General features: G+C 50.8%; 1 protein-coding gene across 2 annotated transcripts in view; it reads right to left on the reverse strand.

Moving 5' to 3' along the window:
- Positions 1-9,888, reverse strand: part of CDHR2 (cadherin related family member 2) — a 29,508-nt gene extending 19,620 nt beyond the window's left edge. Inside the window, exons 1-5 of one of the 2 annotated variants that reach the window (XM_032465028.1) lie at positions 9,799-9,888; positions 5,592-5,658; positions 5,258-5,329; positions 1,605-1,744; positions 1,442-1,495 (exon numbers count right to left, since the gene is read on the reverse strand). In XM_032465028.1, coding sequence (XP_032320919.1) covers positions 1,442-1,495; positions 1,605-1,744; positions 5,258-5,329; positions 5,592-5,643 — 318 coding nt within the window. In that variant the 5' untranslated portion in view covers positions 5,644-5,658; positions 9,799-9,888. Of the gene's footprint in view, positions 1-1,441; positions 1,496-1,604; positions 1,745-5,257; positions 5,330-5,591; positions 5,659-9,337; positions 9,437-9,798 lie in introns of those variants that run through there. The other variant, XM_032465029.1, reaches the window with a different exon arrangement.
- Positions 9,889-15,691: the final 5,803 nt, after the last annotated feature.

Genomic DNA, 15,691 nt, shown 5'->3' on the forward strand with positions numbered 1-15,691 from the left:
GGCATAGCTTCTCAGGTGAACAATCAGGCAATGTCAGGGGTAACTTTTTATTTGATACCATTTCAAAGGCCAGGAAAGTTGCAAGTATTGTACAAAGAACTTCCGATACACTTCATGTGGATTTACTCCTTATTTAGTTTTTCTCTCTCCACACGTCTGAACCATTGGAGAGTACACGGTGGAAATCATTAGGTCATTTTAAAAAATCTAAAATGTGTCTGTCTTATTGCAAGAATGTTCCTTTTAGCTTTGTTAGCCACAGCATAAAGCTGTGAACAACTTCAGTGTTGAGGAGACCAGCTAAGCACGGTGGTTCACCCCGACACTGGGCTACAGACATACAGGAAACAGGAAAGAGGGACTCATGTACAGACACAGAAAGGGCTCCAAAGCTGATTGGTGATTAGGTTTATTTGTTTGTTTGTTTTTTAATGGAGGTACTGGGGATTGAATCTGGGACCTGGTGCATGCTAGGCATGCACTCCACCACTGAGCTATACACTCTCCCACCCCACAAAGCTGATTGTTAAGTGGACAAGGCAGTTCAAGACCATATGTGCAGAAGGATCCCATGTGGGTTTAAGAAAACACACCAAAAACTACGATCTTTCTTCGTGGATGCATATATGTATGTGAATGCTTAGCGAACATAGAAAAGAACACAGTGATGGTGGATACCTCACATGGGAGTGGGCTGGGAAGGATTCCCCCAAGGGGATTTGAATTTTACCTGCAGTTTAAAAAAAATTTTTTTTGTGAGGGAAGGCAATTAATTTTGTTTATTTTTATTTATTTACGGAGGTGCTGGGGACTGAATCCAAGACCTTGTGTATGCGAAGCACAAACTCGACCACTGAGATACACCCTCCCCACATCTGCAGTTTTTAAAATATTTACAGAGAGAAAGTATTTTTGAATATCCAAGTCATTAAAACAATCTTTTCTTTAATGGATGGGGTTCGGGGAATAGGTTATAAAGACAAAAACCCAACTTTCACAGACATGAGACATAGCTATAAAAGCATGTTATTGAAAGGTACGAACACTGAGACCAACCCACTCAGTCAAAGGGGTTGAAAGTGATGGTCTCTGTGGAGAGAGGGTAGGGAGGTATTTGGCACTTGTTTTTTTATTAATGTGTGTGTTAGTATAAATTAATAATGAAATTAATGATATACAATAGATATACAAAATAGATACACAAAAGGTAAACAATATATTTATCTAATTACATAAATTAATGATAAATATTAAAATCTTGTAAGATTGTATGACCCTAAAATGGACAAGTATAATTTTGATAAAAATTGATCTTCAGTTTGTTTTTTGTTCACTGGGGCTCACTCCGCTCATCTGAGACGGGGGACCGGGTGAGAACTGGGCCCTCAGTCCCCTGCTCTCTGACCCCTGGGCCACCCTCCCCTCCCCACTTCTGACTCACTGGGTTGTTGTGACCGTCGCTCACAGAGATGGTGATGGCGAACAAGTAGAGCGTCTGCAGTGGGCAGAGAGAAAGAGACCAGGGTGAGCCCTGCTCGGGGCCCAAGGGCTCTCCCCATCTCCCCGCCCCCGGCACCAAGACTCCCCAGGTTGCTTCACTTTACCTCATAGTCCAGAAGGCTGGCCAGCTTCACTTCCCCAGTTTCCGGGGTGACACTAAAGAAGTAGGCATAGGAACCACTAATCCCATAGGTCAGAGGGTCATTGTCCCTGTCCTGAGCTGCCAACCAGAAGGCCTCGGCACCTGGAGACGGGACAGGGAATGCCCAGGGTCCATGGCCGCCTGATTCAATACTGACCTGGCCGAGCTGCCCGCGAGGCCCACAAGAACATTTAATTTCCTTTAAAGTCAGAAGGGTCAAGACCTGGAGACAATCTCAATGCCCATCAGAGGATGAATGGATAAAGAAGTGTGTGTATATATATGTGAAAATGACACAATGTGTGGTGTAAGGGAGTGTTCTAGCTTCATTGATTTCCATGCTGCTGTCCAGTTTTCCCAGCGCCATTAAAAAAAATGACATAAATGAACTTATTAACAAAGCAGAAACAGACTCACAGACATAGAAAACAGATTTATGGTTACCAGAGAGGGAAGGGGGTGGAGGGATAAACTTGGGAGTTCAAGAATTGCACATACTAACTACTATGTATAAAATAGATAAACAACAAGTTTCTACTGTACAGCACAGGGACCAATATTCAATATCTTGTAGTAACCCATAATGAAAGAGGGTATGAAAAGGAGTCTGTATGTATATGCATGACTGAAACATTATGCTTACACCAGAAATTAACACAACATTGTAAACTGACTATACTTCAATTTAAAAAATGTACACTTTAAATATATTTTTTCTGGAGGAAGGGGTGCATAAAAGCAAAAGTGCCAGAACACTGCAGCACAATGCAGTTGGGGTCGGGGGGGAGGCAGCACCCAGCCTGAGGGTCTGGGAGAACCAGCCCCCCTGTCTTGCGCACGACAGCCCTTCAGGGACAGTCTTGGCAGCACACCTGGAGTCTACTCTTCTTTGCTCAAGCAGTCCTGGCTCCTCCAGAAACTCTTTAGAAGCTTGATCTCTCCCCACCCACACCCCCTCCTCCAGGAAGACCATCGGGCTAAAACAATGTCAGTGTCTACATTACGTTTCCTTGGTTGTGAGACACACTGTCAATTTAATGACTGCTGGGGTGGAGTCATTCTGTGTTAAGTGACTATCTCACATATAAGACACATCCTGATTCAGAAATATCAAAACACAAAACGGCCTTCATACCCAAGGAAATGTGGGAGGGGAGTGGGTGTGTGTTAATCCTTCTCTGTACACATTTGTCCATGGTCATAGAAAGGTGGGTCAGGGAAGAAAGGCTTTTTCAAAAGTCTGTCTAAAAAAAATTAAATGTAACAAACAAATCAATAAGCACTCCAGAAATAAAAGACATATGTTAGGTCTCTGTTACTAAACTTGAATTTGATATTTGAAACGCAGTGTATCTTTTTTAAAGTCTACCTTACAATACTAAACTACTGTACAGTGTTAGTGTCAGGAAAACAGGCCCTGTGCAGGAGAGAAAGGATGGGGAGTGACCAGAAGGGGAGGAAGGGGATGGGGTGCTGGCAAGATCCTATTTCCTGGCAGTTACATGTGCTTTCCTGAGCATATACTATACTTCAAAATAAAATATCTAAATAACATTTTTTAAAACCTGACTGAAAATGCTTTCACACACCAAGAGAGACATAAAAGTCATCTCAGGAAGGAGGAAATAACTCTGTGGTTTAAGAAAGTCCAGAGAGGGGCCCTGTGATCATGAAAGAGAAGACCCTTGTTTGGTCTGGCTGAGATCAGACATGAAATTAAAGGATTATCTATGAGAATGGAGATCTTGAGGGCATTTGGGTTACATATATTTGTGACATTTGTCTGGAGGGGTGTGTGTGTATGTGTTTGTCCTTGAACAAACAGATGTGAAAATATATGTAAAATATCATTAACATGTGTACACTACTTCTCTGTTGTACAAAGGACATTCATAGATATCAAATAGTTTGACTTCAGCTCAGTCTTCCAGGAAGAATTAAGCCATCTCAGAATATAATGAGACTATCACCTCCCTCATTCCGGGCTTTAAACCTTTATTAATATAACCCTTAATAGACTTTGCTGTCCTGGCAACCACATCCAAATGGATGTGGCTTTCGTGGCTGCAAAACCTGTCGCCCATCCTTTCTTCATGTACCAAGACTAAGGCCAACTCTGGAGTTCACCTTCTTTGATGCAGCCTTTTGCTTCATCCGCAGCTTTAGATACCTGCGGTCCCAATTCTGACACTGCAACAAAGACTGTAATTGTCTCCCAATATTCACAATCCCCTTTCTCTCAGACTAATAGAAACCTAGATTTTGAGTTAGGCACACGGCCAACTAAAATAAAGATCTCATTTCTTGGGGGAAAGGTATAGCTCCGTGGTAGAGCACATGCTCAGCAAGCATGAGGTCCTGGGTTCAACCCCCAGCACATCCATTAAAAGAAACAAAACTCATTTCTCAAGTTCCCTTACAGCTAGGGCACGCAGCTAAGTTCTGGCCAATGAGATGTGAACAGAAGTAACGTGTGTAAAGTCTGGAATCCCGTTATGAGAAGGGGACAAGCTTTCTTGGCCCCTTCCTCTGCACACCTCTCCCTGGAATAGGGTATGGCATGAGCCATCTTGGACCATATGGATGAGGGCCATGCCCTCGGGGAGGCAGAGCCTGGGCACGGATGGAGGGTCCTGACACCAGAAGCACGGAGCGAGGAACAGCCTGATGGAGCAGAGCCTCCAACAGCCCTGGACTCGCTGCTCTAGACAGCTGTGTGAGAATAACAAAGCTTGACCTCGTTTACACCTCTGTAACTTGGGGTCTGTTTTGCACAGCTGACCCCATATCCCAACGAATACAGTCATCTATCTATCCTTTCTGCTTCTTCATCCCCCATCCTGCCTGCTGGGAATTTGGCATCCAGTCCCTACGGCTTCATCTGAAATGATGTTTCCTGAACGTCATTCAGTCCTGTACATCACCACGGTCTGTGCCACATCCATGTCCTCGTCACTTACGACTCTTCTTGCAACTGAATTCCTATTTCATGTCAATACATTTATTTTAAAAGCAAACTTTAGATTGCTACTGTAGATGGAAAGCCCATCCTACCTGCCAGTGATAGAAGGTAATGCTCCAAAGACAAGAAACACAAGGCAAAGGCAGTGCCTTCTGGTGAGATGTGTTTGTGTGTGAAAGGCTCTGAGCCTAAAGCCTGCACTCACCAGCTTGCTCGCTCTCTGTCTCTCTCTGTCTCTGTCTCTGTCTCTGTCTCTGTCTCTCTCTCTCTCTCTCTCTCCCCCTCCCCTCCCAGTTTGGGAAAATAAAATAGCAGAGGCTGGAGAGAGATTAGCAAGTGAGAGAGACAGAAGAGAGACAACGGTAGCAAGGGCACACTCTCTCCTCGGGGAAATCAGACAGACTGAAAGAGATGGAAAAGGGGAGGAATGTTCTCCTGGCGTGAGTTTTAACTATTTGATGCCATGTGAGAACCCTTGACCCAAAAGCTGAAAAGGAGAAAACAAACTTCTGGAACAAACTCCCTTTAGGCCGCCTTTGCCCTGTGACGAGCCATGGAGCTGCAGGGCTGGGGAGCAAGCCCACATGGGAGCCCCCGGGACCATCCTGTGGGTGAGGGCTTGGCACGGTCTCGGCACAGGGATGGTTACTCACCCACGGGTAGGTCCTCGGGCAGGCTCACTATGGACATGTTGGACAGGAAGGTCGGGGCCACGTTGGCTGCCACTGTAAGGGTTGGAGCGCTGAAACATCTGGACACCCCTGTAAAGACTGACCCCCCCCCCCAACTTGTCCCCATGGGAGTCTGCATCCCGTCCCACTGGTCGACCTGCAGCCCAGCTCACCTGCCTGGGCCTGGATTCCTCCCCAGGCCTCCCTAGGCCAGAGGAGCAGGGTGTTTCCTGATGAAGTAGCAACCTCCCTCCTGGAGGGCTCTGCCCAGGGTCCCCAGGTTAGTGCTGCCCTGTGGGGGAGGGGAGGTACCTACCAGACACAGCGAGGGCAGGAAGCAAGAGGCAGGACAGCCGCCGCCACGCCATCACGTCCAGAGAGACCTGAGGGAAGAGGCATCAGGGAAGGGGCAGCAGGTGCCCAGGCCTCCCTCCGCTGGGCCTGGGAGACACTGCCCCTCCCGCAGCTAGCCATTTCCTAGACAGAACAAACGACCTGCCTGCAAACCCTCCTTTCATATGTAAACCAACCAATTCAAAGCCTAAATGTCCATCAACAGATAAATAGTAAAGAAGAAGTAGTTACACCAGGGAAACAGGCAAACATATCAAACTGACACCAAGCAGGACCTTGTGGGGGCCTTCCCGGTGCAAATCTTTCCGTGTTCCCTGGTTCTTGTTTGTAGGAAACAAGAGGTGACAGGCTTCATTCAGCCTCCTTGACCTTCCCTGAGCTCCAAAGGGCAGGTTCAAACAGCTGCCAATCAGGGAAGGGAGGGAAGGCAGAGACAAGGGAGGAACAATGGAGAAACAATAGTGCAGCCTTGAGGCAGGATCCTGGTCACCAAGACTGTCACCCTCAGGATCAGGAGTGTGAGAACAGAAGGTGCCAGCTCAATGCCCGGCACACAGTAGCTGCTCAGCAAATGCAGATCCCTTCCTTCCGCATCGCATCTCGTGGGGCCGTCTTCCCCTTAGGACCGCTACTTCCAGTGCAGTTACCATGGAAACTGCTCCCGTCTCTCCCCTGCGTCCATCATCCTGCCCAGGCTCTGTGAGTGAGCATAGAGGTCACGAACAGGGTGGGGCTGTGTGTGGAGGACGCCAAGGACTGTATTTCATTACCTGTAGTGGGACTCTAGCCAGCGCCCACAGGGAAGTGGCTGTGAAAACTGTGGCTCCCCAAGGTCCCCAGAGATGATAGCTGGGAACAGCTCACATGCTGGATAGCAGGGCTACGCTGAGCTTGGGTGGGATATGCGAATGGCCTTGGCTTCTTGGGAGAAACTAATAAGTCCTCAGGCCTCCCATGTGTGTTGAGCCATAGTCCTCGGTGAGACAGACTCTGCTTGGGGACGACGATGCTGTGGGAGGTGCTGGTGTGATGGCGTTAGGGTGAAGAGTAGGGAGTGACTGAGGCAGTCCAGAAGCTGGTTGTGCAGGTGGGTTTGGGAGAGGGCCAGCAGCTGCGTTAGGGGTAGGGGTGGCAGAGGGGATGCAAGAGCTGATGGTGGCAGTGAGGCGGTGGGGATGGACGCAACGGTAATGTTTGTGTGATGAGGGTGGGGATGCAGACGGAGCTGGTGGTGGCGGTGGCTGTGGGGTGATGAGAATGGTGGCGGCCTGACAGCAGAGACGCAGATGGAGCTGGGCGTCGGTGATGACGCAGGCTGCTGGCACCCACTGTGTGGGCAAAACCCTGGGCGCTTAACGCTGGCCGGATGCAGGTAGTCCTGGGGCCCCTTTGGTGCGCTCTTGGACCTGCCCCCTCACTTCTTTGCTCTTTTGCTCTCTTGCTGCCTTCCTTCAGAGGTGAATCAGCGGCCATAAGACAATTAGTCACTCAGGGCTCAGCCACAGGTATGCCAGGTGTGCTCCTTGCCAATCAAAGTGCAGTTGGGAAGATGGGAGATGCCTGCCCTTGGATCCAGTCCTGAGGGGAAGGGAGCTGGCAAGGAGGGACGCTCGCTGTGGCTGGAACTTTGCACCCATTACAATGGCGTCCTTAGCACGCCGTGGTCCCGGAGGGGAAGGGCTGTGACCCAGTCAGTAATCAGAGCCCAGAGCAGGACGTCTGTGCTCTCTCCTTCCAGGCTTGGTTTTCCTCTTCAGCCAGACTCTGCCCACAGGCCGCGCAGAGCCCCGGGGGTCCAGGTGCAGGCAGAACGGCCTCCGCCTCCAGGCCCCCTTCCCACACCCAGCTCTACTCAGCCCTCATCGAAGTTTCTTCTGACTCCCCCCTCCCTCCTGCCTTGCCTCTCAGGCAATCCTGCCTCCTCCTTGTCACAGAGACCTTTATAAACACAGGCTCATTTGATCATAATGAGGCCAAAGTTCTACAGTTCAGAGCGTCGTCCCCTAGATTCGGTCACCTGAGAAAAACGCACAGAGCCCGTGTGAGCTCAGGACGGTACAGGCTGAACCTGCCCCACCAGTGAGCCTTCCCCCGGGCACTGGGCACAGCCACTCCCCAGCTCAAACCTCCACCATGGCTCCCACTGACTGCAGAACACACTTCCCATGCCTCCCTCCTCCTGGCAAGCTAGGGCCTCACAGGTGCTGGGTCTCTTCCCACACAAGCTGCTCTCCCCTTCCTGTGGCCCAGAGACACTGAATTCACCTGTTCTCAGTACACACCGGGTTTTCCTGCCTCCAGACATTTGCATATGCCCTCCCCTCTGCCCAGAACACTTCCCCTAGTCTTCTGCATTTGTGCAAATTCTCTGTCCTCCAAAGTGAGGTCAGGTATGGAGCCAAGTTCAGGTGTTGGTGGCCCCTCCTCTGGCCCTGAAGCTCCTGGTAACCCAGCCGGGGCAGGGGACACAGCAAGCACCAGTGACCAAGAAGTGAATGGAGTCACCCATGGGCTGGACAGGGCAGGAGACTCAAGGGGGCTTAGGCTAGCCCTCTCCGCAGGCCTGGGAGTGAGGGAGGCTTCCCCTTCTTGGGGCCCAGTCACAGCACAGCTGCCCCTGCAGCTCCTCCTCCCTCCTCCCTCCTCCCTCCTCCCTCCTCCCTCCTCCCTCCTCCCTCCTCCCTCCTCCCTCCTCCCTCCTCCCTCCTCCCTCCTCCCCAGTTTGCCTTCTGAAAAAGGGGACCATCTACGTTCTGGAAGTTACAGCTTCTTTTCTTCCCAAACCCCCTCCCTCAAGCTCCCGCTACCCCTCCCATTCCCCTACTCTCAAAGGGAGCTTGGGGAAAGGTCGGAAAGGGTGCGGAGGTGAATTAGAGTGGCTCTAGCCCCCCCACCTCCTGAGACACGCGGGCGCCACCACCGCCACCTCGAACTGACCACAACCTTTGCTTCCACTTTCTCCTTTACTTCTCAGCGTTGTTTCCCAGCTGTAGGAATGATCGTTCCAGAGGCCAGGTAAGGAAACTGAGGCCCAGAGAAGTTCAGAGAGGGATGCCCCAGAGGAAGGGGCAAAGCATTAGACCCAGACTGGCTCCTAAATCAGGAGCTCCTGGGACAGCCTTGGTCTGGGCTCCACTCGACTCCAGTGGAGGGGACGCAGCCCCTCCTGTCCCAGCCCCAGGCTGTTTCCCTGGCAGACAGATCTGGAGTCAAAGGGTCCTGTGTTCAGACTGCAGCATTCCACTTACTTTCTGTGCCACCCCAGGCAAGCCCTTATCCTCTCTGGGCTTCAGTTTCCCTGCTGGGAAACAGGGTGCCAGTGAGAACCAGCGTCCACATACTGTTCACGGCTTGTTTCCAACAGTTGGATCTCAGCGGTGCCCGGACCCCTGCTTTGTGCCTGGTGCCCTAACCCAGCAGTTCTCCCTCGGGGAAGAGGCCCAGGCCCACCCAGCTCTCAGCTGAGTCTCCACCCGGTACCCCAGGGCGAAGACATGTGCTGGGGCCTGGGAATGGGCCAGAGTTGGGGGCCAGCCTGTACTGAGTCCCAGCTGGACACTTCCTAGTGCTGACCGAGGAGGCACTGGACCCCATCATGGACCACAGGCTGAACTGCTCCGGGGCTCTCCAGCCTCTTTCCTGCATAGTTACCATCCCCATCCTACAGATGAGGAGGAAACTGAGGCCCAGGAGAGTTATGGAGCCTACCCGAAGTCAGGATGGAGCTGGGATCTGAACCCAAAGAGTTGAGTTGGAGCTCTGGCGGCTCCAGGCTCAGCCACCTTTGTCTTCACTTCTCGGGGCTTCCTGTGAAAGGGACCCAGGGAGGTGAAATGATTGCTCTAGGGGACCTGCCTCCCTTTCATCCTCGGAAGAGTCCTCAGTGGGTCTAAATTGCCCAAGGCCTCAGAAGGAAGGGAGCCATCAGAACCCTGGCAATAGACATCATTTGCCCCAAACTGCAGAAGAAACGGAGGCCTTGTGATCAGGCTGGGACTCACTCCAGGTCTGCCCAACCCAGCCCCAGTGTGCGCTCCCTCTGCCCAGAGCTCCCACCCAGCTGGGGTGGGGGTGTCCCCGAAGCTCGCCTTGGCCCCACCAACCCTCCTCAGTCCCTACCCCTCGCCAGGAGACGGCGCGCCCCTGCTGCAGAGCAGTGCTGTCCCTACCTGTGCCCCAGAAGGGGCCCGGGAGGCAGAGGCTGGCACCGCGGGCACAGGTGGGCACCGTCCAGGGTTGTGGTGGTGCGGCCAGCAGACTTTGGCACCATCTCCGCCTCCCCTGAGGAATCATTAACCCTGACAGAGACCACACCTCCTGGGAAAGAATGACTCCTCAGGAGGCCCTGACAGCAGCCCAGGAGCGGGTAGGAGGGCAGGACCAAGGCGATGGACCCCAATGCCCGCAGGCCTGGAGGCCTAGGCCACAGAGCCAGGGCCGGGCAGAGAAGAGCCCAGAGGACACAGGAACCAGGTCCAGCCCCGGGGCAGGCGGGAGGTGGAAAGGATGAAGAGGGTGACGTCTGGACCCTCAGTCCTCTCCCTGCTGTAAAAGTCCTCAGTGGCAGGGGACCTGTGGGAAGGTGAGAAAGGAAATGTCAGGGGAGGGAACTAGTGAAACAGTGTAACCAGCAAACATGAGGTTTCCGCAGAGAAGCGATTATTCTCCTCTGTGGAGGCCCTCAGAGGGATCTGCCCTCCCCCGGGGCTCATCCACCTCCAGGCTGGCTTTAGGTACCAACCCAGCACCCACGGCCTCCTGGCAGAGTCCAAATCCCCAACTCCTCCTCTAGCCTCAGAGGTCCAACCATCCCCATGTCGACACAGGAGAAAGGGGTCCTAGAGTTCTTCTGGCTGGGAGGCTTAGAGAAGTCACCGCCCCTCTCTGAGTCCTGCTGCCTGCGTCGGGACCCAGGGGTGCTAGGTCCTCCCATGCCAGGGACCTGCGAGGCTGGCCAGGGAGACACCCAGCCCAGAGCAGGCACTCAGTGAGGCCTGAAGCATGCAAATATGCCCTCAGCTCCAGGGAAGTCCTGAGGGGGAGATCCTTGTGCCTCCTGAGGAGCTGGGATCAGCATTTATTGAGCACCTACTGTGTGCTTTACATCATGGTCTCTCTGCTGCCTGACATCACCCAGGAGAGGCAGGCACTGTTATGATCACTACAGAGACAGGTTGTGGGGCTCAGAGAGGGGAAGTGACCATAAACCAAGAATCATCTCTGACCACAACACCAAGGCCCTACAATGAGGAGAGAGCCCTACCCTGGCTCGCCTCATTTCTCCTCACCCGATGGGGCCTCCTCCACACTTCCCCCTGCCCACCCCTGTGCTGGCTGCCCTGCAGCTCTCCCCGCTTCCCTGGTAACAACACCCAGTTTCCTTTGGGGAATCTCCTCATCTCACCCTCTCCTTATCCCTTGAGGGGCATGAGATGAGGCTTGGCCAGTCCAGCACAGCAACCCGCTGGCCACAGCTGCTGGTTCCAGTCTGAACATGTGCGCAAAGCTGGGCCAGTGAGAACCAACGGGACTCAAATAAAGGACTTTTGTTGGAACTATTGAGAATGAGAACCTCACTCCTCCCTGCTGGGATGTCTAAGCTGTAGGAATGTGACTTCCAACAGCTCTCCATCTTACAACCATGAGAGTAAAGTCTACTGAGAAATAATCTAAGGCTGAGTAAAGCAGAACTAAGAAATAGAGACACCTGGACTCCTCATGACTGTGTGTGAGCCTCTGGATGTAGCCATGCCTGAAGCCATCCACCACCTGACTCCTCAGTTGCTGAATTAATACACTCCTTTTTCTGCTAGGCCTGGTTGAATTGGTCTGTCCTGGTGACAATCCCCCTCAAGGCAGGAAGTGCCCCATCCCTCTCCCACCCGACCCAGATGCTAAGAAAGGGGCACAGACAGAATTGAGGTTAGAGAGGCCAGAGTTTGAACTTGGCTTGGTCATCTCCTTGTCAAGCCTCCTGGAGTCCCCACTTCTCCCTGTAGCATGATAGTGGACATCCACACTGGAGAAAATATTACTTGCTTCATAGGATTCTTGCGAGGATAAAATCAGATAATTGAGATACTGTTCCTGGCCTGGGGCCAGGCATGTGGCAAGGACCCCACCCACCAGTTGTCTGGGCCCCCAGGGCATTGAAACCATAGTTTTCTCAGGACACATGCCCACTGTTTGTCATCATCCTGGGTGGCTCTCTCCTCCTGGCCAGGCACCACAACTGACTTACCCTTAATATATACATGTGTTGATTAACACTATATGCCAGGCATTTTAATAGAAAGTTTATTCCCCAAACCCCTAAATTTAAAACAGATGATCAAAATATATATGCTGTGCATACACTGTGTTCACAGCAGTGTCATCCACAATGGCTAAAATGTGGGAGCAACTCAGGTGTCCATCAACAGACAGATGGATAAGCAAAATGTGACCTATCAGTGCAATGGAATATTAGTCAGCCTTAAAAAGGAAGGAAGTTTTGACACATGTTACCACACAGATGAACCTTGAGGACATTATGCTGAGTGAAACGAGCCAGTCATAAAAAGACAAAAACTGATTCCACTTATAGGAGTTACTTGGAGTAGAGAAAATCACAGGCAGAAAGGAGAATGGTAGTCACCAGGGGCTGGGGGAGGATGGAGTGGGTACAGAGTTTCAGTTTTGCAAGCTGAAATGAGTTCTGGAGGTGGATAGCAGTGATGTTCACACAACAATATGAATATACTTAATACCACTGAACTGTACATTTGAGAAAATGGTTAAGATGATAAATTTCATGTCATATATATTTCATCACAATTTTTAAGAATTGGAAAAAATATGTGCTACAACAAGCTTAAAAAAGTGAAGAAACCTGGATGAAGAGAAAACAAGTTAGAAAAATGAGGTGAATTTAGGCCTGAATAGAGTCCATACAATATTTAAATATTTGCCTTGAAGTTCTGGATAAGCGTCAGAGGTGGGCCATAGAGTGGGATGTGAGCTTGCCAGCAGCCAAGGCAAAAAGAGAAACAGGATCTGGGCTCCATTAATTCCAGCATCCATCCAACATACATACACACATACAAAGAGAGAGAGACAGAGAGACAGAGGGAGCCAGGATCTGGGGGCCATGGTGCAATTCCTAGTACTTAAGAGGTATTTCCACTTGTGTGTCTCCAAGGATGCTGCAGGAGGCTGGACAGTACTTGACATGACTATTACAACGTAGTTGTTAAGAAATCAGGTTTAGGGTCAGGGTAGGGTTCAGTTGTAGTGGAACAAGTTACAGAATCTCTCTAAGCCTCAATTTCCTCATCTGTAAATTACAAGTAATAGATGAAGCCTACCTCGGAAGGCGATAGTGAGGATGAAATGACGTCATGCATTTAAAGTCCCCGGCAAGGTGCCCAACCAGAGTGAAGGTTCAGGGAATGTTAGTTTTTGTAGCGATGAGGTGGGATCACGGGTGGCCTAAGTGGTAGGCAACTCTGCCAGGCCCCAGGCCAAGGGAGCTAGCCTGGTCTCTCTGCCCAGAACTGGGCAGGGCAGACCCCAGCCTCAGCCCCTGCTCTCCCTCCCTGCTCTGACTGCTGGGGCCAACAGCTCTGAGTCACTCTCTGGCCCTCACAGGGCGTGTCCTGGTCTGCTCAGACCTTTGGACAGTATGTGGATGAGCCAGGTGTGGCCAGATGGTGCCTTTCTCATCTCAAGAGGCACCTGTCTGCCTGCCACAAGGCGATCTGAGAAGGTCATTGGGCTCTGGGCTGTGATGATCTAGGTGTGAGGAACAGGCCCAGGCCCAGAGTCAGCTTCAGGGTGTGGTGGGCAGCCAGGAACAAAGCAGGGATAAGAGGCCAGACAGAATGTGGACTCAGATGACCTGGGTCATAATCCTCTCCCCAACACTTACCAGCTGGGGGCCTCAGGCAAGGCAGTGCATCTCCCTGACCCCCAAACTCCTCATCTGTAAAATGGGTACAACAGCAGAACCCAACCCATAGGTTTGTTATAAATTTCAATTGGTAACAAGGTAAAGCACTAGTCCAGGGCCACTGATGGAGGGGTGTGCATGTGAGGTAGCAATTCAGATACACATGTCCTAGGAGTTTGGTTTTTTCAATTTTTGACCAGAGAAACTTTTCATTGCTTGTCTTTGCTGGCAACCTACTGTGTGCACTCACCATGTGCTCAGAAATCAATCAAGTTGGAAGGAGGTCCTCACTTGCCTCTGATCAGCTGTATGACGTCCACTGTTCTCTGAGCCATGACTTCTTCATCTGCTAGTTGGAGCCCCACCCCCTTCCCCACCCTCAGGATACAGCGTCAGAGGTGCCCTGGAGAGCCTGGGCTGAGTGTGGCTCTTTGCTGTGAATATGTCCAGTCCCTCCTCAGCCTTCCAATCGTCCCTCCATGTTGCACACGGCTTTGCAAAGTGTAAGTTTCCTTTCTGGCTCTGTTTTACAGCTGAGGGAAAAGCCCAAGAGTAGCCCTTTGGTGTCAGAGACTTGAAGCCTTCCACCTTAGAAAGAACTTAGGGACTCATGGGACCCAGCTCCTCACCTCCCTCCAGGCCTCTGAGCCCCTTCCCCAGGGTACACACTCCCTCTAAAGGACCCCTTCTAATGGGCTGTTCTGCCATGGCTTGCACACCTCCAGTGATGGGGAACTCACCTCCTCCCATGACCTCCACTCCATGGCCCCAACTGTACATGTTTTATTGACTTCAAACTTGCCCCAGCCACTTGCACTGGGCCTAAATTCCGGGAGCACCAGGCCTTGCTGCCCCTCGCTGCTCTGAGACAACTCCCCCAGAACCTTCCCTCAGCTCTTCCTTCCCATCACTCCCCACCACCACCATCCCAGGCTGGTGCTGCAGCCAGGCAGACCTGGGTTCACATTCCAGCTATGTCCTTTCTTGGCTGTGTGACCTACAACAAGCCATTCTCCACTTCTGAGCCTCAGTTTCCACATCAGGGAAATAGGGGAGGTACAATAACATGTGGCTGTTTTCTTTCAGTCCAGGTAATGGAGTTCTGAGATGGAACAGACCTCTGAGCCCTCAAGGAATGCAAGCTGGTGTCACACAGCCCTCCTGGGCACCCCCCGGCCACTTCCGTGTTCATTCAATAGATGAGGGCTGAACGCTCACTTTGTCCAGGCACTGTGCTTGGCGATGGGCACCGGCCAGGCAGGGATAAGCATCCTTGCTCCCACAGAGGGAGACTCTGTGTGAGAGCAGAGTAGGTCAGGCTAAGAGGAAGGAAAGAGAAGCCCAGGCAGAAGGAACTGTGTCTAAAGCCCCACTCTGGAAAGACCCTAGCCCCTGGAGGAACTGAAAGACCAAAGTGGCTGGAACTCAGGGGTCATGCGTTCAAAGGATTGGTTTCTAACTATTGTACATTCATACAATGGAAGACCATTCAGCACGTTAAAAAAAAAAAAAAAGACATGGGATTCACTACAGCATTATTCACAATAGCCATGACTTGAAAACAACCCAAGTGACCATCGATGGATGAATAGATGAAGAAAATGTGATATATCTCACAATGCAATATTATTCAGCCATAAAAATAAAGAAATCCTACCATTTTGTGATGGCATGTATGGACCTGGAGGGCATCATGCCAAGTGAAATAAGCCAGACAGAGAAAGACAAATACTGCATGATCTCACTTATATGTAGAATTCTTTTTAAGTCAAATACCTAGATACATTGTAGAATGGTGATTGCCAGAATCTGGGGTGGGGGTGGGGAGGTGGAAATGGGGAGATGTTGGTCAAAAATTACAAATTTTCAGTTATAAGGTGAGTAAGTTCTGGGGATCTTATGTACAGCAAGGTGACTATCACTAACACTATTGTATCTCTCCTATATTTGAAAGTACTTATGAGAGAATCTGCAAGTTGTTATGAGAATAGAGCTTTAATGTTCTCACCATAACAACACAACAAAATGGTAACTGTGTAGGTGAAGGACGTAAGGTTATTGGGGGAAACATTTTGCAATATACAAATGTATTGTATAAGTGTAATACACATGAAACTTACACAATGTTATAT

Source organism: Camelus ferus, chromosome 22 (assembly GCF_009834535.1).
Source record: "Camelus ferus isolate YT-003-E chromosome 22, BCGSAC_Cfer_1.0, whole genome shotgun sequence".
In the NCBI taxonomy this organism is placed as follows: domain Eukaryota; kingdom Metazoa; phylum Chordata; class Mammalia; order Artiodactyla; family Camelidae; genus Camelus; species Camelus ferus.